Source organism: Schistocerca cancellata, chromosome 1 (assembly GCF_023864275.1).
Source record: "Schistocerca cancellata isolate TAMUIC-IGC-003103 chromosome 1, iqSchCanc2.1, whole genome shotgun sequence".
NCBI classification, from domain to species: domain Eukaryota; kingdom Metazoa; phylum Arthropoda; class Insecta; order Orthoptera; family Acrididae; genus Schistocerca; species Schistocerca cancellata.
In genome coordinates, this window is record NC_064626.1 from 300,551,221 (window position 1) to 300,576,695 (window position 25,475).

The following is a 25,475-nucleotide window of genomic DNA, read 5'->3' on the forward strand; positions in this document are numbered from 1 at the left end:
CCCCTTGTTGTTTTGCATGGCACTATCACAGCACAGGCCTACATTGATGTTTTAAGCACCTTCTTGCTCCCCACTGTTAAAGAGCAATTTGGGGATGGGATTGCATCTTTCAATACAATCTAGCACCTGTTCATAGTGCACAGCCTGAGGTGTCACGATACTTTTGATCACGTAGTGTATTACAAAACTCAAAGTTTCTTATTGACTTCCATTTCTTGTAGTGACAGTCTTAACATTCAGTTAATCATGGCTCCAAAATATGTCATCTTGTACTGCATAAATCACTACATCAGTGGTAGTTGGCTTCCGTAAACTCTCGAAGTAGAAGATGTGAAGTTTGTCATAGTACCTATTTCAACATTTTAAAAGTCACTCACTACTGTGGTGGCATCTAGCCACAGTCGGGTTCCGATCATAAACCACCTCCATTCTTTGAGGTGCTCAGGTTTTGACACCTGCCCCTCAAATATCAACATGAGTCCATGGTTCCTTGTACACCATAAAATGTAAAACAGCCTGCACAACTGCTTGTTCTATGGCTACTGCATGCTCATGTACTGCCCATGCAATGAGACAACTCCTTTCGTCACATCAGACAGCCACCTTCTCTTTCATTACATGAGGTGTGCATTTTCAGCAAGGTCCGCTTTGTTGTAGACACTAGTAGTTCACGCACATACCGCAATGAGTGCATGTGTCGTGTAAGGGCATGCCTCAGGAAGAACTGTGCTCACTTTCAGCTCTGTAGCTAACCTGTATGGTTCTGTTCTGTGCTTTCAAAACGTTTAAGACTATCAACTCGCCCACTGCGTGTGAGGTTTGCTCAGTGATACGGTTTTTGTCAGCAAGGAACCTATCTGGAGGAGAAATTCATTGACAGATTTGCAAAGTGTATGGTGATAGTGTTATGAGTGAAAGCAAAGTGCATAAGTGAATGCGAGAATTCAAAGATGGCCGTGACAATGTCCATGATGAGGACCGCTCCAGTCACCCTTCTTTGATTACAGATGATTTGATGGCTTCAGTTGAAGCAACGATTCGGGAGAACAGGTTCCTCAAACCAATTTCCTGACGTGTCGAGATCAGTGCTTTACAACATTGTTTCTGAACACCAAAAGTTTAGGAAACTGTGCTCCCGTTGGATCCCGAAACTCCTAACAGAGGACCACAAAAACAAAAGATTTGAATGTGCGATGACTTTCTTGACTCATTATCACGAAGAAGGTGATGTCTTCTTGAGTCAGATCGTAACTGGAGACAAAATATGGGTTTTGCATATCTGTAAAGGTGAAGGCCAAACAGACTCTGTCCCAGCACAAAAACATGGTGTCGGTGTTTCGGGATAGGCATGGTGTTTTGTTGGTCGACTTCATGCAACGAGGAACCACTATCAATGCAGAAGCATACTGCCAAACCCTGAGAAAACTAGTCAGAGTGATTCAAAACAAAAGACGCAGCATGCTGACAAAGGGAATTGTCCTTCTCTATGACAATGCAAGACCTCACACTGCAGGTCAGACCCGCGATTTATTGGACAGTTTTGGCTGGAGTTTTAGATCACCCACCCTACAGTCCTGATCTTGCGCCAAGTGATTACCATCTGTTCCTCCACCTCAAACAACACCTCAGTGGCAACCGTTACAATGATGACGACAATGTGAAAATGGCAGTTAACGCTTAGTCATGCGAGTATGCAGAAAAGTTTTTATGAAGAGGGTATTTTAAATTTGGATGAGAAGTATGATATGTGTTTGAACAAACTTGGCACCTATGTCAAAAATAGAGTGAAGTATGTACTTTCTGAAAATAAATTTACTTTTTTGAAATAACCTTTCATTGTGTACTTATGTTCAAATGGACCTTACTTAAAAACATGTCTCATACCTCTGTTTCCTTTAAGGGGAGTATGCATGGTGAAATTGGTCAAGAAGTCACATTTTCTAATTATTATCTCTTAATATTATTTGATCTCTCCTGAATAATCTGAATTCCTATTGGAAGTGTACTTTTTATCATTTCAAAGTTAATACTGCTAGTATAACAAAATACGGTCTTTCTGCATTGACTTGCTATCTCTGAAACTATTCAATCTACAAGGCTTTCTACAAGGTTTTCAGCTATTTATTCCTTGAATTCATGTTAAGAGGTTGGATGCAAGTGACATTTCCATGGAAATCAGTGTATAACTGGATCTGAATGCAGTGCTCATTCTGAAATAGATGTTTCACAGACACACGAAAAGGACACACCCAATAGTGCTTTGAGGAGGAAACTTAGAAACCATAAGGATTTATTTATTGACAAAAGAGATCATGTAAGTAGTTTAGGTTATGTTTTATTACATTTGAGTGTGTCAGGACAAGTTTTACAAGCTGCTGTATCATGTTAGGTTTGTGGTGGGTAAATTAACATCTTTGAGAACTGGACTGGACTAGGTAACAAATTTGTTGTTCAGTGCAAAGTCTGCAGGCTCTCAGCATCATTTTGGACTTCGCAAAAGAGAGCAATGTTAGTTTCTTGTATGGAATGACATGCCTAGGTAAAGGATTCACTGCACCTTAAGTACTATGTGCGACGCTGAACTTGTCAAACCCACCAACCACATCACGTAAGTACATAGAAGTAATTGATGAATGTGTCAAATATGTTGCTTCTATGAAAGCTGCTGCTAAAGAAGGAGTACAATTAAATAACACAACAGACTTATCTGTGGCAGTTGATGGTACATGGCAGAAGAGAGGCCACACATCTAAAAATGCAGTTGAAACCGTCACTAGTGTAGACACAGGTAAAATTTTAGATATTGAAGTGCTAACTAAATACTGCCATCAGTGTAATTGAGTTGACAATGAAACAAGTGAAAGTCATAAAACAAATTGTGCCAAGAATTATGAGGGAACTAGCGGGGGTATGGAGGCTACACTGAGTTCTTGGGGGATGTTGATTCAAAGGCCTTCAAATCAGTCATGGAAAGCCAACCTTATGGTGAAAAGCATATTTTGAAGATTGAATGTGTGAGCCACATTCAAAAACAGACGGGAACATGCCTTCGAAAATTGAAGCAGACTAAAGGAAAAGAGAAGTTATAGGATGGAAAGACTCTAAATGGTAAAGGAAAACTTACAGACAAAAACACTGATGAACTCCAGCAACATTATAGTATAGAAATAAGAAACAACACTCATGACATACAAGGAATGAAAAGAGCAGTGTGGGCTACATTCTTCCACAAATCATCCACTGATGATACACCTACACTTGGTCTTTGCCAACCTGGTGCTGATTCATGGTGCAAATACCACAAAGCTCGGGCAGTGGGCGCAGAGGAACAATTTTGGCCCAAAAACAGATTACCATCTGCAGTGATGGAGGTAATTAAGACAATGTATAGAGTTAGCTCATGCTGATCTTCTTTACAAATGTCTCCATGCTCGAACAGAAAACACAAATGAGTCTTTCAATAATGTCATTTGGACCCAAATACCAAAAAACGTCTTTGTAGGCATGAAAACTCTATGCTTGGGTGTTTTTGATGCTGCGACAAGGTTTAATGATGACAATAAGGGAAGAATTAGGGTACGCTCCAGGATCCAACACACTGCAAGCCTTCCAGCAAATGGATTGACTTAGGATCATGAAAGTGCAGCATGAGGCAGAGGAAATGACCAAAGAAGCAAGAGGCAGTAAAAGAAGGAAGCTTCTAGGTTTGCAGGATGATCAAGTACACGATCCAGATAATGCTGATTATGAGCCCGGCTGTTTCTAGAAGACGGCATGACTCCATATGTGAGTTGATAAATAAAATGATTAAACTCGATTTCCTGGAAATGAAATTTTTTAAAATATTTGACCCATATCTCATAAACTATTACAGATACATGTCTTACATTACATTATGTAATATCTTAGTGCACTGCACCTGCTGAACCACCAAAAGATCCCTACTTGTGACAGTTTTTACTTAGAGAAGAAACTGCAGGGTGGAGGGGTAGTGGCGTGGGATGGGGAATGGGGTGGGGGGAGGATAGGAGGAGTGGGGGATGGGGCGAGGATAGGGGGGTGGCACGGGCGGGAGAGTGGGAATAGGAGGAGAGGGGCAGCAGCGCAGGAGGGGGAGCGACGCGGGAGGGGGAGCGACGCGGGAGGGGGAGTGGGACGGGAGAAGGCGTGGAGTGTGAGGTGAGGGTGGCAAGGGGGTGAGGACACATTGGGAAAGGGGAAGAGGCGCATGGGGGAGGGGGCAGGGCTGAGGGGTGGGGGTGAGGGTGAGAAAGTGCGTGGGTGAGTGGAGAGGGGGAGTGGGGAAGGTGAGTGAGCGCGCGAGGGGAAAGGGGAGTGGGTGACGGGGTGCGTGGATGAGTGGGGAGGACGAGAGGGTGAAGGTGTGCGTGGGGGAGTGAGGAAAGGTAAAGAGTGCATGTGGTGTAAGAAGACGGAGTGAAGAGGTGCGTGGGGGAGTGGGTAAAGGGAAAGAGCGTATGTGAGGTAAGAGGACGGGGTGAGGGGGCACGTGGGAAAGGAAGAGGATGTCAGGGGGCGCGTGCAGAAAGGGGGAGGGCGTGAGGAGGCACGTGGTGAAGGGAGACGGCGAGCGTGGGCTGAGGAAAGGGGAGAGAGAATTAGAGGGTGCGTTGGGAAAAGGAGAAGGGGGTGGAGGGCTCCTTGGGAAAGGGGAGAGAGAGTTGGAGGGCGCATGGGGAAGGGGAGAGGTGGCACAAGGAGGAGGGGGTGAGGTAGCACGGGCGGGTGACGCGGCACGACCGGGTGACGCGGCACGACCGGGGGACGCGGCACGACCGGGGGACGCGGCACGACCGGGGGACGCGGCACGACCGGGGGACGCGGGACGCGGCACGACCGGGGGACGCGGCACGACCGGGGGACGCGGCACGACCGGGGGACGCGGCACGACCGGGGGACGCGGCACGACCGGGGGACGCGGCACGACCGGGGGACGACCGGGGGACGCGGCACGACCGGGGGACGCGGCACGACCGGGTGAGATCACACGGGGCGGGGTGAGACGGCGAGAAGTGGAGGGGCTGAGAGGGTGTGAGTGGGAGGGGGCTAGACAGCGCGAGGGTGAGGAGGCTGACAGAGGGTGCGAGGGGGAGGTGGTGGGAGGGCGCGAGGGGGAGGCGTTGGGAGGGCGCGAGGGTGAGGCGGTGGGAGGGCGCGAGGGGGAGGCGGTGGGAGGGCGCGAGGGGGAGGCGGTGGGAGGGCGCGAGGGTGAGGCGGTGGGAGGGCGCGAGGGCGAGGCGGTGGGAGGGCGCGAGGGGGTGGCGGTGAGAGGGCGCGAGGGGGTGGCGGTGAGAGGGCGCGAGGGGGAGGCGGTAGGGGGGAGTGTGGGTGGGAGGGATTAGAGGGGGTGGGAGGGGTGAGAGTTGCAGGCTTGTGGGAGAAGGAGGTTGGGAGGGGCGTGGGGGAGAGAGTGCGGTAGGAGTGTGAGGGATAGAGGGCGGGAGGGGTGTGGGAGAGAGAGAGCGGGAGGGGCGTGGGAGAGAGAGGGCGGGAGAGGCGTGGGGTGAGAGGGCGGGAGGGGCGTGGGGGCAGAGGGCGGGAGGGGCGTGGGGGCAGAGGGCGGGAGGGGCGTGGAGGCAGAGGGCGGGAAGGGCGTGGGGGCAGAGGGCGGGGAGGGCGTGGGGGCAGAGGGCGGGGGGGCAGAGGGCGGGGAGGGCGTGGGGGCAGAGGGCGGGGAGGGCGTGGGGGCAGAGGGCGGGGAGGGCGTGGGGGCAGAGGGCGGGGAGGGCGTGGGGGCAGAGGGCGAGGAGGGCGTGGGGGCAGAGGGCGAGGAGGGCGTAGGGGCAGAGGGCGGGGAGGGCGTAGGGGCAGAGGGCGGGGAGGGCGTGGGGGCAGAGGGCGGGGAGGGCGTGGGGGCAGAGGGCGGGGAGGGCGTGGGGGCAGAGGGCGGGGAGGGCGTGGGGGCAGAGGGCGGGGAGGGCGTGGGGGCAGAGGGCGGGGAGGGCGTGGGGGCAGAGGGCGGGGTTGGCGTGGGGGCAGAGGGCGGGGAGGGCGTGGGGGCAGAGGGCGGGGAGGGCGTGGGGGCAGAGGGCGGGGAGGGCGTGGGGGCAGAGGGCGTGGGGGCAGAGGGCGTGGGGGCAGAGGGCGTGGGGGCAGAGGGCGTGGGGGCAGAGGGCGTGGGGGCAGAGGGCGTGGGGGCAGAGGGCGTGGGGGCAGAGGGCGTGGGGACAGAGGGCGGGGAGGGCGTGGGGGGCAGAGGGCGGGGAGGGCGTGGGGGCAGAGGGCGGGGAGGGCGTGGGGGGCAGAGGGCGGGGAGGGCGTGGGGGGCAGAGGGCGGGGAGGGCGTGGGGGGCAGAGGGCGGGGAGGGCGTGGGGGGCAGAGGGCGGGGAGGGCGTGGGGGGCAGAGGGCGGGGAGGGCGTGGCGGGCAGAGGGCGGGGAGGGCGTGGGGGCAGAGGGCGGGGAGGGCGTGGGGGCAGAGGGCGGGGAGGGCGTGGGGGCAGAGGGCGGGGAGGGCGTGGGGGCAGAGGGCGGGGAGGGCGTGGGGGCAGAGGGCGGGGAGGGCGTGGGGGCAGAGGGCGGGGAGGGCGTGGGGGCAGAGGGCGGGGAGGGCGTGGGGGCAGAGGGCGGGGAGGGCGTGGGGGCAGAGGGCGGGAAGGGCGTGGGGGCAGAGGGCGGGAAGGGCGTGGGGGCAGAGGGCGGGAAGGGCGTGGGGGCAGAGGGCGGGAAGGGCATGGGGGGCAGAGGGCGGGAAGGGCATGGGGGGCAGAGGGCGGGATGGGTGAGGGGAATAATGCCTGATGGTCAAGAGGAGGGAGGGGAATGAGGGTTGAGGGGCAAGAAGGTGGATGGGGAGGGGAAGGAGATTTGAGGGGCAAGAAAGCTGGAGGGGAAGGAGGTTTGAGGGGCAAGAAAGCTGGAGGGGAAGGAGGTTTGAGGGGCAAGAAAGCTGGAGCGGAAGGAGGTTTGAGGGGCAAGAAAGCTGGAGGGGAAGGAGGTTTGAGGGGCAAGAAAGCTGGAGGGGAAGGAGGGTTGAGGGGCAAGAAAGCTGATGGGGAAGGAGGATTGAGGGGCAAGAAAGCTGGAGGGGAAAGAGGGTTGAGGGGCAAGAAAGCTGGAGGGGTGAGGGAGAGAGGGGTGAGGGAAAGAGGGGCGAGGGGCAACTAGGCTGGAGGGGTGAGGGGAAAGAGGGTTGAGGAGCAAGTAGACTGGAGGGGTGAGGGGAAAGAGGGTTGAGGGGCAAGGAGGCTGGAGGGGTGAGGGGAAAGAGGGTTGAGGGGCAAGGAGGCTGGAGGGGTGAGGGGAAAGAGGGTTGAGGGGCAAGGAGGCTGGAGGGGTGAGGGGAAAGAGGGTTGAGGGGCAAGGAGGCTGGAGGGTTGAGGGGCTAGTAAGCTGGAGGGTTGAGGGGCTTGTAGGCTGGAGGGGTGAGGGGAAGGAGGGTTGAGGGGCAAGTAGGCTGGAGGGTGAGGGGAAGGAGTTGTGATGAGTGAGGGTCACAGTGGAGCTTGTGAGGCAACTGGAGGAGATGGGTGTCAGAGCGGAGGAATAAGAGGGGGCAGGGAGGGGGGATGTGCAGGTGCGTAGAGAGGCAGGTATGGGGAGGGAGGAGTTGTGAGGTGCGGGAGTTGTGAGGGAGGGAGTTGTGAGGGAGGGAGTTTTGGGGGGGCGGGAGTTGCGAGTGGTGTGGGAGCTGCGAGTGGGGCGGGAGTTGCGAGTGGGGTGGGAGTTGCGAGTGGGGCGGGAGTTGCGAGTGGGGCGGGAGTTGCGAGTGGGGCGGGAGTTGCGAGTGGGGCGGGAGTTGCGAGTGGGGCGGGAGTTGCGAGTGGGGCGGGAGTTGCGAGTGGGGCGGGAGTTGCGAGTGGGGCGGGAGTTGCGAGTGGGGCGGGAGTTGCGAGGGGGCGGGAGTTGCGAGGGGGCGGGAGTTGCGAGGGGGCGGGAGTTGCGAGGGGGCGGGAGTTGCGAGGGGGCGGGAGTTGCGAGGGGGCGGGAGTTGCGAGGGGGCGGGAGTTGCGAGGGGGCGGGAGTTGCGAGGGGGCGGGAGTTGCGAGGGGGCGGGAGTGGGGAGAGGGCAGGAGTAGGCTGGAGTGGGTAGGGGAGTGGACCGGAGAGCAGTGGGAGGCAATGAGTGGGTAGTGGGAGGGGTGGGTGCGATGACCAGAATAAAGGGCAGAGGGTGACAACTGGATAGGAGGTGAGGTGAGGTGAGGGGAGGGGATGGTATGACGGTGGTGCTGTAGTGCAGAAGGCTGTGGGAGGGTAGGGGAGGGTGATGGGATGGGTGGGTAGGGGGAGGGTTACGGGAGGTGAGGTTGGAGGACGACTGGTGGGGAGGGTAAGTGCGACGGCAGAGGAGGGAAAGAGGGATGGCGACGTAAGCGTGGCATGGGGAGGTGCAGTGGGGCAAGGGGAGGCGCAGTGTTGTGAGTGGATGGGGGAAGTGTTGTGAGGGGATGGGGGCAGTGTTGTGAGGGGAGGAGAGGGAAGTGGAGTCACTGTTTCCAATGAATAAATTATTATGTACCTCATGCAGCACTTTTCCATTCAGTATTTACTACCCTGTCCTGCTTGAAAGGTAATTAGGAAGGAGTGTTAACCCCTTTGTGGGATGTTACACCTGTGATTGAATTGCCAGATTGGCCAGTAACTATGGGAACATAATGCCCTTCGTAGCCAACCACTTGGGTTACAGATGCTACTGACTTTTGCTGACATGTATAGAACTTTTTATGTTGAGTTACAAATGCTTTTTGTAATACGCACAACAGTCATCTTTTAAAACATATCCTTAAACAATGAGTTACTTTTTGTGGCTCTTTTCTGCAGTTTGAAAACTGTCCCCATGTTTTCATGCACTTAATCTCTAGAAAAGAATTTCATAGTTAATATGTGAACATACAAAGAAACAGAATGATACCACAAAGCACTGGCTGTTACACACTGATGATAAGACCCTAAGGGAATAGTGTGCTGCGACATTCTCTTTGCCAGTGTGCTCAGTTTCTCATTCCATGGCAATAATCAATACTTATCCCAAATAAGTTTGTGTTTGCAATGTAATTTACTATGGATTTACCACTTTTATTTAAAGTTCCCAAAATTTTCAGTGTATACTTTGTGAGAATGTATGCAAGTATTTGTAACCGTCTTTACTTTCAGCCCTTAGAATCTCATCATCTGCATATAATTTTCGTGGTAATGTTTTTGTGCCTTTTTTTTAAAAAAAATTGTTGTTTAATTTAATCTGATATACATACTGATTCTTGAATAAACAATTAGAATGAATAATTCTATTTTTTGCATGATGTGTTTCATTATTTTTTAATTTGTGTATATTTTCACTCTGTATGTCATTATAGCTGTATGTCATTAAGCAGCATACTTGGGTGAGAGCTACATCATGCCACTTTTTCTGCTTCTGATTCTTCCTAGTAGAATTTTTTACTTCAAAACTATCACTGTCATTTTCTAACAGAATACTTGGCATGTATGTTCTACATCACCTATAATGAACACTGTAGTGGGTAAGTATCCTCACCATACCTAAACTAATATGAAAATAATGTCAAAGTTGTAGACAGGCCCAAGTTCGCACTGCAGGTTGGTGCGGCAGAATGATGCAACTGGCTGCGGAGTGATGTTATACACTGCTCCTTGCCACAGTACATTGCCTCCCTCACCCACTTTCTTATATGCGCACCACTATTTATTACCACTTGAAATTCTAAGGAGTGTTGAGACCATCACATTCTGTATTATTTCTTGATTATGTGACAAAAATTAGTTCTCATTTTTACTTCCATTTTGCCACTGTTAAGATCATTTTCATTTTTCTTCTGAAAGAAGGTGTTACATATTGTTCTTCTTGACAAATTTTTGTTAATAGATTAGTGCTGTCCCACTGAAATACTAGTCTTTAATATTTTCCTGCTACTGCATTAAGATCCCAATTATCTTCATCACAGTGAGTGAAACCAAAACAGATGTTTATGGCACAACTGAAGCTCCAGCCTTGTGTCCCAGCCAACGACCACCAGGGTCCGTTAGCCGAGCACCACAGATTGACAGCAGCACCAGAGGTCACAGTCAACAACCGAACTATTTTCCTATGCTACTCACATGATCGAAAATAGTCCCAGAAGATCCATCCGCCAACCAGCCTTATAAGCTGGCACGTTGCCAGCCAGCCAGCAGTTTGCCATGCCACCTGGACTTGTAGAGATCTGCGACCCCACTAGTGACATCTGCACACCTCCTCTGCTGGTAGTCCTGGATTGTCAGGAGTGGTAACTTCGGTCTGTGACTCAAGAGTGCCAGGTAATGGTGGTATGGCCTCGCTGGACAGCTTTGTGGTAATCCTGTGCTGACCACACACTAGTAGTCTCGCTTCCATCTTTTCTCTCTTGGTGGACCTTTTCGAGCAAGAGACTTGTGAGGAAAACTTTTTGATTTGTTATTCTTCTGTTATAAGATCTGAAGTAGGATCCATACTTTGTTTCTTGCTTGAATTGTGTTTTGTTTTGACTACACTGTTCACACCAGCAATGTTTCTTATTTATTGCTTTTCCCAATAAAAACGGATTAAAGAATAATGTTCGTGTTTTGTCTCTGCCACTACAAATACAGCAGACAGTGAGTTTGTTTGGTGAATTCATCTTGTTAATTTGTGCTATCATAGTTTTTTTCCTATCCATTGTACTATATATTTATATCTAAAAAGAAAGATGATGAGACTTACCAAACAAAAGCGCTGGAAGGTCGATAGACACACAAACAAACACACAAAATTCTAGCTTTCGCAACCAACGGTTGCCTCGTCAGGAAAGGGGGAAGGAGAGGGAAAGACGAAAGGATTTGGGTTTTAAGGGAGAGGGTAAGGAGTCATTCCAATCCCGGGAGCGGAAAGACTTACCTTAGGGGGGAAAAAAGGACAGGTATACACTCGCGCACACACACACACACATATCCATCCGCATATACACAGACACAAGCAGACATTTTGTAATGTCTGCTTGTGTCTGTGTATATGCCGATGGATATGTGTGTGTGTGTGTGTGCGCGCGCGCGCGAGTGTATACCTGTCCTTTTTTCTCCCTAAGGTACGTCTTTCCGCTCCCGGGATTGGAATGACTCCTTACCCTCTCCCTTAAAACCCAAATCCTTTCGTCTTTCCCTCTCCTTCCCTCTTTCCTGACGAGGCAACCGTTGGTTGCGAAAGCTAGAATTTTGTGTGTTTGTTTGTGTTTGTGTGTGTGTCTATCGACCTGCCAGCGCTTTTGTTTGGTAAGTCTCATCATCTTTCTTTTTAGATATATTTTTTCCACGTGGAATGTTTCCCCCTACTACATATTTAAATTTTTCAACCCTCTTGTAATGCAAAATGAACACGTCTGATCATGTATGGATCAGTGTAACTCTGTAAAACACCCTGCAGTGGCTTTTCATTATGTGGTGTGGTAGAAAAAATAGGGAACTGCCTGTTCGCTGTTCATTTTGCAGACCTATGAAGGAGGGGAGTGCATGACAACAATCTAGCAATCTGCCTAGCAACACAAAAACTATCAGACTTACAGAAAAAATGAACAGAATCTTTTTTGTGGGAAATTTAATTTAGTTTAATTTTGTACTGAGAAGCATTTTTGCTAAAAAAAACTGCTGCTTTTGAGATGGTGAACAGAAACTATAAAAAAGTGATTTTTAAACTTCCACTCCCTCCCATGCTCATATCCCTCCAGCCAGGATTTTTAGAGCGTTATTCATTACACTCGCACCTACAACTGAACAAAATTTTGTGACATCAATTTTTTCCCCTATTTTCCTTCACTGTCTGTACTATTGTGTTGGATAACAACTTTTTGCTCAGCTCATTGAATTTCTCATTGAATTTTCTATCATAATCCATAGCATAAAAACATTTCAAGCACTTGTTTTGCTAACAAATTACTACTGCTGGTACAAAATTCTTGCTTCCCTGTTTTTGAAATGAAGTTACCAGCTTCAGATTCAAAAACTGTTCCATGCATAATTTGCCCTTCCTGGTATTCACCAGTTTGTGAATTTTTTTTTAATTTCCCACTCTGTTCATCAGTGCCCTTGAGAAAATCATTATTTATCGCTAAGTCAGCAATATTCCTTTGTAGTTATCCGCTCTAAATAGTCTCCTTTCCTGTGCAGATCATTTACTAGTGAAAGCATCCACACTGCTGAAAACTATTATCCTTCCCATATTTTACATATGTGTAAGTTCAATGAATGCTTTCTCAACAGGAAACTTTTAAGAACTCAGCAATGTACAGTCTTCCCCAGTAGATTTATTTTTCTTTAGGGTGTTTATGATGTTCACAAGCTCTTCCATGTTTCGTGGTTCTGAGACTGGCTTTTGCTATTTCTGGTTATAACTGAATGTATCAGATGGTAGCAAGATGCAAGCACAAAAGCAGATGGGTACCTACACTCATTGCCAGAGTTTCCTCAGTCCATTACCCCAAATGCTATTTCACCCTGATCAGATTACAGACCTCCCAGTCCCTGGATGCATCACAGTAGTGGCTGCATGAGACCTACCAGTGATTCAGCTGTAAGCCAGCACCCTGAGTTTGGCAAAACTCATGAAAAATGCTAAAGGTCAGCAGAGATATCCTCACAGCAAACTCAGCCCATGAACGAATGCTCCTGAATATCAGAGCCTGAGGTCAACAAAACCAATTCACGTGCTGATACTGCACCAGTAAAAATCCCTCATTTCTCAACTCAGTATCGTTATTTAGCAGTTGGACAACGTTAGTAGGTCTCCGTATGCATTCCAGTCTACTATGGAGATAGGCAGTCACTGAAAGGTATCTATGAAGCTGATTATCTTATTAGTACTAACAAATGCACAGAGTGAATGTCTAGACCGTACACTGAAATCTAACAAAGTTAGTTTCCTCACACATCACAAATATGAAATTGGTAGAATCACTTTTTGCAACAGACCGTATTCTGAACCTGCATCACTGAAGAGAGGGTGTTCTGACTTCTACAAAGCACAGATAGGGATATCAAAAGTGGGGATAGATGGCAGTTGGCCTTCACAGCCCAAATGTTAGTACTGCTCATGGTGTCTGAGCAACTAGCATACTGCATGACTGTGCAGTGCATCATCAGATTTTTTATTCACGAAAGCATGAAATGGGTGGAAATTTTATGGAAATTGAAAGAACAGTTTGGTGAAACAGGCTGCTTGACATAAGGGGTTCAAGGGAGGCCACACACAGGTTGAGAAGTAGAGCATGAGTGTTGTCTGTGTACAAGCATTACGGGCAAGAACATTAGCACCACTTTAGATCTCATTGTAGGTGGTATATCTGATGGTATCAGAAAATGATCCTCAGGTTGGATTATATTATGGAAACTATCAGGCCATCATAGGAACTAGGTCACTGTACAATGAATTCAACTTTGGAGCGAAGAACAGAAGTTGAAATGCATGCCAGTTAGTGAAAGGATCTCAGCAATGTCTGCGAGAGACGTGTGAGTCTTGCCCCCCAGTACCACACTGTCTCATGTTGTCCAAAAAAAATGTTAAAATGTGGCGACCTAAGTGAAAGGACCCGAAGAAAACGGGAATTTTAAGACCGAACGGCAAGATGATGATATGAGTTGCCATAGCAACCAGGCCTAACAAGATGTGAGAACTGTTTAAAGTAATTGTATTGAGTCCAATAAACCACTGGAAGAAACCATTAGAACTGTCATACATTTATCACAACATAGTATGTATTACAAATGCTCTCCAGGCAGCATGACAGTTGTGCTGTTCAATGATTTTCAATATATGGTAAGCAATGAACATTTTCTGTGACTTTGTTGTTGTGGTCTTCAATCCTGAAAGTGGTTTGATGCAGATCTCCATGCTACTCTATCCTGTGCCAGCTTCTTGATCTACGAGTAACTACGGCAACCTACATTCTTCTGAATCTGCTTAGTGTATTGATCTCTTGGTCTCACTCTACACTTTTTATCCTCCAGAATTCCTTCAAATACTAAATTGGTGATCCCATGATGCCTCAGGATGGATCCTACCAAACGACCCCTTCTTTTAGTCAGGTTGTGCCATCAATTCCTCTTCTCTCCAGTTCTTTTCAGTACCTCCTCATTAGTTACATAATCCACCCATCTAATGTTCAGCATTCTTCTGCAGCACTACATTTCGAAAGCTTCTATCCTCTTCTTGCCTAGGCTATTTATTGTCCATGTTTCACTTCCATATGTGGCTACACTTCATACAAATACTTTCAGAAAAGACATCCTGACACTTAAATCTATACTCAATGTTAATAAATTTCTCTTCTTCAGAAACGCTTTCCTTGGCAGAGTCAGTTTACATTTTATATCCTCTCTGCTTCAACCATCATCACTTATTTTGCTCCACAAACAGCAAAACTCATCTACTACTTTAAGTATCTCATTTCCTAATCTAATTCCCTCAGCATCACCTGATTTAATTTGACTACATTCCATTATCCTCGTTTTGCTTTTGATGATGTTAATCTTATATCCTCCTTTAAGACAATGTCCATTCTTCAACTGTCCTTCCATGACCTTTGCTGTCTCTGACATAATTACAATGTCATCGGCAAACCTCAAAGTTTTTATTTCTTCTCCGTGGATTTTAATTCCTACTCCAAATTTTCCTTTTGTTTCCTTTACTGCTTAGTATACAGATTGATTAACATAGGGGATAGGCTCCAACCCAATCTCACTCCCTTCCCAACCACTGCTTCCCTTTCATAGCCCTCGATTCTTATAACTGCCATCTGGTTTCTATACAAATTGTAAATAGCCTTTTGCTACCTGTATTTTACCCCTGTCGCCTTCAGAATTTGAAAGAGAGTATTCTAGTCAACATTGTCAAAAGCTTTCTCTAAACCTACAAATGTTAGAAATGTAGGTTTGTCTTTCCTTAATCTATCTTCCAAGATAAGTTGTAGGGTCAGTATTGCCTCATGTGTTCCAACGTTTCTACGGAATTCAAACTGATCTTCCCCAAGGTCGATCTCCACCAGTTTTTCTATCTGTCTGTAAAGAATTCGTTTTAGTATTTTGCAGCCATGACTTATTGAACTTATAGTTTGGTAGTTTTCACACCTGTTGACACCTGCTTTCTTTGGGATTGGAATTATTATATTCTTCTTGAAGCCTAAGGGTATTTCACCTGCCTCATACATCTTGATAATCAGATGGTAGAGTTTTGTCATGGCTGGCTCTCCCAAGGCTATCAGTAGCTCTAATGGAATGGGTATTTCACATGTCTCATACATCTACCACAGTTTTGTCATGGCTGGCTCTTCCAAGGTCATCAGTAGTTCTAATGGAATGTTTTCTACTCCCAGGGCCTTTTTTTGACTTAGGTCTTTCAATGCTCTGTGAAATTCTTCATGCAGTATCATACCTCCCATTTCATCCCCATCTACATCCTCTTCCATTTCCGTAATATTGTTCTGAAGTACATCGCTCTTGTATAGACCCTCTATATAATCCTTCCATCTTTGTATCCACTTACTACCTTTCCTTTTCTTCCTTTCTCTACTATTGAATTCCAGTTCCCCTTAACTATTAAATTTTTGTCTACCTTAACTATCTGAATAATTTCTTTTATCACATCATACATTTCTTCAATGGCATCATACATTTATTCAATCTCTTCATCATCTGCCCAACTAGTTGGCATATAGACTTGTACTACTGTGGTAGGTGCAGACTTCATGTCTACCTTGGCTACAATAGTGCGTTCATTATGCTGTTCATAGTAACTTATCCCCGCTCCTATTTTTTTTTCCATTATTAAACCTACTCCTGCATTACCCCTATTTTATTTTGTACTTACAACCCTGTGTTCACCTGATCAGAAGTCTTGTTCCTCCTGCCAACGAACTTCATTAATTCCCACTATATCTAACTTTAACCTATTCATTTCCATTTTTAAATTTTCTAACCTACCTGTACAATTACGGGATCTGACATTCCATTCTTCGATCTGTAGAATGCCAGTTTTGTTTCCCCAGATAACGACGTCCTCCCGAGTAGTCCCTGCCCAAAGATCCGAATAGGGGAGTATTTTACTTCCAGAATATTTTACCCAAGAGGACACCATCATCATTTAACCATACAGTAAAGCTGCATGCCCTCAGGAAAAATTATGGCTATAATTTCCCCTTGCTTTCAGCCGTTCGAAGTACCATCACAGCAAGGCCATTTTGGTTAATGTTACTAGGCCCGATCAGTCAATCATCAGACTGTTGCCTCTGCAACTACTGAAAAGGCGGCTGCCCCTCTTCAGGAACCACCCATTTGTCTGGCCTCTCAACAGATACCCCTCTGGTGTGGTTGCACCTATGGTATGGCTATCTGTATTGCTGAGGCATGCAAGCCTCCCCACCAACGGCAAGGTCCATGGTTCATGGAGGGGCTTTGACTTCATACTGAAGTTCATAAAAAGAAAACAGTTAATTAAAAAACACAGCTCTCACTGAAAATGCTCCAGACACACACAATAATTTTGTACCTTCCCTCAAGCAATTTTAACTCTTGTTTATTTTGTTGCATATACATACCTGATCATGCAGCAATTGTTGCTCATATAATTTAACAATGGCTCTTTTTATTATAATTACACATAAATTCTCACCAACAGCTAAGGTACACACTGAGTGCAACCTGCTGGAAATAGTGGCTCATGTAGGAACAAATGATGCTTTCTGTCTGGTTTCTGAGGTGATCCTTGGTTCCTTTAGGAAGTTGGCTGGCTTGGTGATGATGATGATGATGACAACAACAATGATGATGACTGGTTTGTGGGGCACTCAATTGCATGGTTACCAACACTCGTACAAATATTTACACATTTCGATCTTGTCACTTTCATGAAAGATGATGAATTTATGAGGACAGCACAAACACCCAGTCCCCAGGCAGAGAAAATCCCCAACCTGTGGCTGGATTGGTGAGGGCACATAGTATTGCAGGTATGTGTGCAAGCATTGCACACCACTTGCTGTGTCATACCTAAAAGTCAATCATGACCCACTAATATGGAGCTGAGTGCAAGTTCTGAACTAGAGACTTGGGTAATTCTTCAAGGATCTCCTAAGCGAATTTCTCAGTCTCCGCTATTGGATGGGGAATTGTTGGACCCACACCCCCCAACAAAATGATCGGAAGTACACTACATAAATGAAGCAGCTATCAAGTAGCAGAATCTGTGTGTTGTCCACATGGGGCTTTTTTCATTAGGGAACCCATTCTTGTGAAATGTCTGCAGAAATAAAAAGACAGATCATCCACATTACTCTCACACGAGACTATTCCACCTTGCAGATTGAAACAAGAATATTTTAATATGGTGTTAATAAACTGCAGAAGCATTTATGGTAAGGTCCCAGAATCAGTCTCAATTATTTAAGGTAATAATGCCCACGTAGTATTAGGAACAGAAAGTTGTCTTAAATCAGTAATTAGCAGGAAAATTTTAAATTCAGATTAAATATACCCTTTACGGCAAAAAAGTGACTCACCCAGATGGGAAGGAGGAAACGAAATGAAACTTTACAGACTGAGAGGGTATGTGATGTTATTTCAGTGATTACAAAATCAAGTCAAATTTACAAAGAACTTGGCAGTATAAGCTCACTTACCAGTATGATGTCACACCCTGTCTGACATTAATGTATGCACTGATTAGAATGGGATAGGCGTCATGAATCTTAGTATTTTCCCTTGGGGCTACCTGGTCCACAACTGTTGTGACTCACCACTGATATCCACGATACTGGCACTGGAATGGAGCTGATGTCTATTCTGATCCCACATGTTCTTTTTGGGACAGATCTGGGCATCTTGCTGGTCACAGGAGTACCTCAAAATCACACAAACAGTTCATCGACAGCAGTGTCATTTGTGGATGAGCACTGTCTTGTTAAAAATGGCACCACAATATTGCCACATAAGCAGTAACATATGGACGAGCATTGTCCTATCCAAAAATGGCACATCAATACTTGAGCAGTAACACACAAAGAGACAGGATGTTTGTGGCATACCGTTGAGCCATCCGAATTCCCTCTATCACTACCAGAGGCATGACCTTAAGTAATACCCAATAATTCCTCACACCATGATGGCAAGAGTAATACTACTGTATCTCTGCAAAGCATTGGAATAATGAGACCTCTCTCCAAGTTGCTGCCATGGTCATCTGGTGTGCTGCAAAACTGTGACTCATTTCTGAACACAATATAATGCCATTCATCATCAGCCCATGCCTCCCAGTCATGGCACCACTCCAAGCACAGGTGTTGCTGCTGTGGCATTAACGACAACCTACATATGGCACAGTAAGTCCGTAGTCCAGCCGCTGGTAGTCTACGAGATGGTGCAGGATAACAGAATGCTGCAGGGAGTCCATTATTTGTTCTCATATGGCAGGTGCTATAATGTGCTTTGTGCATAATACAGCAGGCCCCCCTTGTGGTGGGCAGAAGTGGCTGACTATACCCGGGCTGCTGAAACATGTCACTTCAAGGTCACTCCCCAAGCGCCGTAGAGTTCGTAGTATAACTAACAAACAAGTGAGGAACGGGAGGCACCGTGTCTACTGAACCAATAACAGCATCGAACAAAAGCCAGTTCCGGCATTGACGCTACCACATTGCCGGCTTCCATGTAAACATTGTATGTTAGAGCGCGAACACCTGCTGTTGTGTTGTGTTACCGCCTCGACTAGAGTTTTTGTTTGTTAAACAGTGTCTCCAAAATGATGTCGTTCACCAAGCGACAATCCGTTGCGCCGTGGAGTGCCATTAAATAGTCAGGCTTTGAAATTACTACGGAGGACGGGTGAGTTTTACGAGCAAGAAAAAGAATTTTTTTCTGTTCATGAGCATGCATTGATTCCTGCCAATAAAGTTTTAGAGTATACCTCGAGAACTCTAGGACTCAGTGAAAGAACAGTTATAAGGAAATGGGTGCTACTTCAAGACTTACAAGACAGTGAAATAAACAGTGTGGAAGAAAGCCCCTGATATCCACGATACTGGCACTGGAATGGAACTGTGTGTTTTTAAGTGCTCCGGGCAAGAAAAAGAAGATATTGATTCTTTCCAATCCAATGCAATTTGTTGGCACATATACAGATACTATAAAAGGAAAGAATACCCCACAATAGCAAAGTTGCTAATTTCTTTAAAAAAAAGCAAACTTTTCTCAGGAGGGAAAACATCACTTAAGATGATATTAAAAAGTATGGGCTTCTGTTTTAAAAAGTTAGATGGACGAAAACTGTCACTAGAAAAAGCTCATGTCGTTGCAGCTCGTACCATTTTCTTACACAAAATTGTAGGAAAGGACATACACTCAGTCATATGGTTAGCCACGGTTTCTACAGTGGTTTAACAACTTGTTGCCCCAGTTTAGTATTCCGACCGTTTTTGTGATGGACAATGCACCATACCATTCCATGATTTTAGATAAAGCTCCCACCACTAGTGACCGTAAAGAAACTATGGTGCAGTGGTTGCAGGCGAGAGACATTGCTGCGGACATGAGCATGACAAAACTGCTGTTATACTCGCTCGAGAAACAAAATAAGCCTGTGACGCCTAAATACGTTGTAGATGAAATTGTAAGCGAACAGGGTCACTTGGTAATTAGGCTACCACCTTATCCCTGTCATTTTAATCCAATTGAATTGGTTTGGAGTGAAGTCAAGGCGTACATTAGAAGTAACAACAAGACTTTTACTATAACAGAAGTGGAAAGACTGCTACGTGATGGTCTTGCTACGGTAGACGCTGCGTCATGGAGGAAAAAAGTAGACCATGTAGCTAACTGATAAGAGAACCACAGACTATAGATGGCATTATAAATAAAAACAAACAGTTAATGATTTCTCTTAATAATGATGATGATGATAAAGACAACGGTTTTGGCGCCGATTCCGATGTCAGTGAAGGAGAACTGGATGGAACTCCACCATTGACATCGTAAATTGGTGAGTGTAAATGTATACAGAATTAATTCTTTTTCTCTCTGCAATCGGCAAGCTATGTATGTTTTGCTTTATTTCTTTCTATGAGTGTGGATAGCGTGTTATTTGGTATGCTTAGATTTGCATTATTATACGACGTTTTACATGCAGTTATTACTGTAACAATTTGGACGACTTTTCATAGGTATTGTCATTAACTTCAGGTGTTTTTATTTCCCGGTTTAATATACTATCAAACACTTGGTCTCCATCTTCGTTCTCTCCATTGTTAAAAAAACGTACTTTGTTGCACTTACGTATAAACGTTGATTGTAGCTTACATTTACAAAACATACTTTGGAGTTGTGGGTGTGTGCGGTGGCAGCTATTGCAACCTCGCAATTGAGGTGTAGCCAACCACACGCGAGCTGTCAAGTGACATGTTTCATTGGCCCGGGTGTAGAACCTTGACAAGTATGCCTACCCTCCTCATCCACATCTACATGGATACTCACCAAATCACGCTTAAATGCCTGGTAGAGGGTTCATCAAACCACCTTCACAATAATTCTCTATTGTTCCCATCTTGAATGACGTGCGGAAAAAATGAACACCTATATCTTCCCGTGTGAACTCCAATTACCTTTATTTTATTATGACGATCATTCCCGCCTATGTAAGTCTGCATCAACAAATTATTTTTGCATTCCAACACTGGGTCGCTGTTACATTCAAAAGCCCCACAGATCTGGATACTGCACGATTTGAACAACTAGCCTAATGAAGACCCACCACGAGGTTTGTTCGTTGGTTTAAAAAAGGGGGGGGAGGAACAAAACTACAAGGTCATCAGTCCCTTGTTCCCAGTAGAACAATTATCCAAGGCAAAGAAGAAAGCAAAAAAGACGTACGGCAAAATAACAGAAGAAAGGAACAACCAGAAGAAAGACAGAAGGACAACAAACACGATAATGGACAAAGCAGGACAAGAAAACCACAGAGAGATGCAAGAAACAGGGAGAAGAGATTAAAAACAAGAAAGCAGATTACCATGGCTGGCTGACCATGAGAATAAAAAAGGAGAAGCCAGCCACTGTGCAACATCCTAAGAGTCCTAGGGTGGAGGACACAGAGGAACAAAGGACACGTGCTAAAACTCAGATCAAGTGATAAAACCCACCCTCACGAATAAAACGTAAAACTAAAGTTGCTGTTGAGGCATTGTCACCCAACACCGAAGGTAGAGTGCTGGGAAAGTTAAAAGTCCACACCAGAGTGGCTATAAGTGGGCAATCCAGCAAGAGGTGGACAACTGTCATTTGAGAGCCACAGCGACACTGAGGTGAGTCCTCATGATGGAGGAGGTAACCATGTGTGAGCCACATATGGCCAATGCGGAGTCGACAAAGAACAACTGATACCCTGAGAGAAGCCCGCAGGGAAGACTTCCACACATTCACTGTCTCCTTAATGACGTGCAGTTTGTTGTGCATACTGTTTGCCACGCCATCTCCCAAAGCTGAAAAACCTTGTGGCGTAAGACAGAATGCAGGTCAGTTTCAGAATTGCCCATCTCCAGGAGCGGTTTCCACGTAGCCTGTTTGGCCAGCCTGTCAGCAAGTTCGTTGTCTGGGATTCCGATGTGTCCTGGGGTCCACACAAATACCACTGAACGACTGGACTGTTCCAAGGCAGAGATGGACTCCTGGATGTTCGCTACCAAAGGATGGCGAGGTTAGCACTGGTCAATAGCTTGTAAGCTCCTCAGGGAGTAAGAACAGAGAAAAAATGACTCATCAGAAAAGGAACGGATGTACTGAAGTGCACAAGCTCTGCATTGAATACACTGCAGCCAGCAGGCAAGGAATGCTGTTCAATATCGCCTCTGTGGACATAGTCGAAGCCAACATTACCATCAGCCATCGAGCCATCGGTGTAATCAACTTCAGAGCCCTGGAACATGTCAAGAATCGAGAGGAAGTGACAGCGGAGAGGGGTAGGGTTAACGGAGTCCTTAGGGCCATGCAAAAGCTGCAGACAAAGTTTCGGCCGAGGTGTATACCATGGAGGTATACATGAATGGATCTCAAGTAGAGGTGGTAAACGGAAGGACTCCAGTTTGGAGAAAAGGGATCACATGTGAACCGCAATTGTGAGCCCTGACCTGGGTCGCCAATGTGGGAGATGAACTGCCATGGGTGGGAAAAGGAGACGGTAATTCAGATGCTCAGGAGGACTACGAATGTGTGCAACATAACTGGCAAGCAGTTGTGCACTTCAGATCAGCAATGGAGGGACTCCGGCCTCCATCAGGACACTGGTCACCGGACTCATTCTAAAAGCTCCTGTTGCTAAGTGAACACTGAAGCAGTGCACTGAGTCGAGGAAATGCAATGCTGACAGCGCCGCGGAACAGTAAACCAGACTCCTAAAGTCAAGACAGGATTGAACAAGGGCTCTGTAGAGCTGCAGCTGTGTAGAGCGATCTGCACCCCAGTTGGTGTTGCTCAGGCAGCGGAGAGCATTGAGTTGCTGACAACAGTCCCACTTAAGCTCACAAAGGTGAGGTACCCAAGTCAATAGGGCATCGAAAACCAGTCCTAAGAATCAATACATATCCACTACAGTGAGTGGATTGCAATTAAGATAAAGTTCAGGGTTCCGGATGAACGGTACGACGCCGACACATGTGCATCACACACAACTTAGCTGCTGTAAACTGGAAGCCGTGGGCTAGAGCCCATGATTACACCTTGTGAATGGAGCCCATGATTACACCTTGTGAATGGCTCCCTGTAGGCACCTCTCAGCAACACCTGAACTGGAGGAGCAATACAAAATGCAGAAGTCATCCGCATACAGAGAAGGGGAGACCGACAGCCCTACAGCTGCTGCTAGGCCGTTGATGGCCACTAAAAATAGAGATACACTCAATATGGAACCCTGCGGAATGCCATTCTCCTGAATACGGGGCGAACTATGGGAAGCACCAACTTGAACACAGAATGTATGAAGCGACAGAAAGTTTTGGATAAAAATCGAGAGCGGGCTCCGGAGACTCCACTGATACAATGTGGCAAGGATACGACGTCACCAGGTCATGTCACATGCTTTACGCAAGTCAAAAAAGGCGGCAACCAGATGTTGGTGTCTGTAAAAGGCTGTGGGGATGACAGACTTAAGGGACACAAGATTATCAGTGGTAGAGCGAGCCTGGCGGAAGCCACCCTGACATGGAGCCAGTAGGCCACATGACTTCAGTACCCAACTCAACTGCCGACACACCATACATTCCAGCAGCTTACAGAGAATGTTGATGAGGCTGATGGGCTGATAGCTATCCACACCAAGCAGATTTTTACCAGGTGTTAGCACTGGAAGATGGTGCACTCCCGTCATTGCGATGCAAAGGCGCCATTGCACCAGATATAGTTGAAGAGGACTAGGAGGTATCGCTTGTAGTCAGACGAGAGATGTTTAGTCATCTGACTGTGGATCCAATCTGGCCCAGGAGCTGTGTCAGGCCAATGTGCAAGGATGCTGAGGAGCTCTCACTCTGAAAATGGGGCATCATAGGGGTTCACTGTAGCGTGTAGTGAACGAGAGGACTTTCCACCCGACACACTATTATAGTCGCCACAGTTCCTGTAATATCCCTTACAGCCACTGAGGGCAGGGGTCCAATTTGCTGGGAACCAGGTTTCCTGGAGGGCAATGCAGAAAGCAGGTGTAAAGCTTAACAGATGCCACGGCTCAGCCAGTTGGTGGAAAAAACCACCACAATTCCACTGGAGGATGACGTGATTGTGAGACTGGGAAGGCATGAAACATTCCATGAGGCAGCCTACGCCTCAGGGTCACCTGCTGCCGCCAACTTATTTCCTGAACAGGCTATATCCATTGTGGCTGAGGGTCTGGTGAGATCTAGGTCCTTAGCGGATGCCAGAATCTTCACCTCACCCTCAGAGGCAGAGCTTGTAGGTAGCGGTGGTGTAGGTGCCACCGCAAATCCATGGTTTTGAGTGTCTTCTTTCTGGATTTCTCTTGCTGATCCTTGGGTTTCTCTGGCTGGGAGGGAGTCACTGATTCTGCCTCTGGGATGGAGGATGATCGTGAAGTTCTATGACCAGCTGCTTTTGGGCACTTCAGGTACTGGCAGGTGTCATCTTTCCCACTAGCAGAAACCTGGGAAGGGAGTGACCCAAGGACCCCTTCCTAGCAAGAGGAGCTAAAGAAGACTTATGCTTCTCCGTCTGAGAAGTGGGGACTGGTGTCCCCAATAGTTGGGGGGCACAGTGCTCCAGATTAAGGTGGTGCGGGAGCAACAGGGAGGGAAGTAACCCCCACCATCAATGGGGCACCTGTAGTCTTCCAGCTCTGAGAGCCGACTGGAACTCGCAGAACTGATGGGACTACAATTGTTCTCATAGTGGCAGCATAAGAGGTCATAGCCACTGGATGTAGGCGCCCAAATTTCCTCTTAGCCTCAGTGTAGGTCAGTCGGTCCAGGGTCTTGTAATCCATGATATTCCTTTCTCGCTGTGAAATCCTGCAGTCTGTTGAGCAAGGGGAATGATGCTCTCCACAGTTGACACAGATGGGAGGCAGGGCACATGGAGTATTGGGATGGGATGGACATCCACAATCACTTCATGTGATGCTGGAAGTACAGTGGGAAGACATATGGTCGAACTTCCAGCACTTAGAGCACTGCATTGAGGGAGGGATATATGGCTTGACATCACAGTGGTAGACCATCACCTTGACCTTCTTGGGTAATGTGTCACCCTCAAAGGCCAAGATGAAGGCATCGGTGGTAACCTGATTATCCCTCGGACCCCGATGGACACGCCAGATGAAATGAACTCCTTGTCGCTTTAAGTTGGCATGCAGCTCCTCGTCTGACTGCAAAAGAAGGTCACTGTGGAATATAATACCCTGGATCATATTTAAGCTCTGATGAGGCATGATGGAAACGGAGACATCCCCCAACTTGTCACAAGGGAGTAATGCCCTTGACTGGGCAGAGGATGCCTTTTTTTATCAAGACTGACCCTGACAGCATTTTGGACAAGCCCTCCACCTCCCCAAACTTGTCCTCTAAATGCTCTACAAAAAACTGAGTCTTCATCAAGATAAAGGAGTCCCATCAGCTCTTGTACATACGCGGTACCAGGGCGAATAAAGTTCGCTGCCATCCTTAGCCTGGCATTCCTGCCATGGTATGGCCAGGGAGGGGAACGATTTAAGATCATACTTCCTTGCATTGTACTGAGACTTGGAACACTTAGAGACTCCCGGCAGTGGCCATTCTGCCAGGTGCGTTTGACCACCAGCAAGTGATGACGTGGTACACTTCATCGCAACATCTGCCCTGATGCCACCCACTCCGACCAGGTGCCCTCCCAACCTGCGCCACCCAGCCGCAGCAAAGGCCACCTGGCAGAATGGCCACTGCCGGGAGTCCCGATTCCCCAGGGTGACAGGCATCTACTCCATGGCATACGTGGGGA

At 47.3% G+C, this 25,475-nt stretch overlaps 1 protein-coding gene across 2 annotated transcripts in view; it reads right to left on the minus strand.

The window, feature by feature from the left end:
- LOC126172185 (lysophospholipase D GDPD1-like) overlaps nt 1-25,475 on the minus strand; it is a 155,743-nt gene that overhangs the window by 119,925 nt on the left and 10,343 nt on the right. Inside the window, exon 1 of one of the 2 annotated variants that reach the window (XM_049920860.1) lies at nt 10,077-10,386. The exons of the other annotated variant lie outside the window; for it this stretch is intronic. Within the exon in view, the coding sequence (XP_049776817.1) occupies nt 10,077-10,201 (125 nt within the window). The 5' untranslated portion in view covers nt 10,202-10,386. Of the gene's footprint in view, nt 1-10,076; nt 10,387-25,475 lie in introns of those variants that run through there. 2 annotated transcript variants of the gene reach the window in all.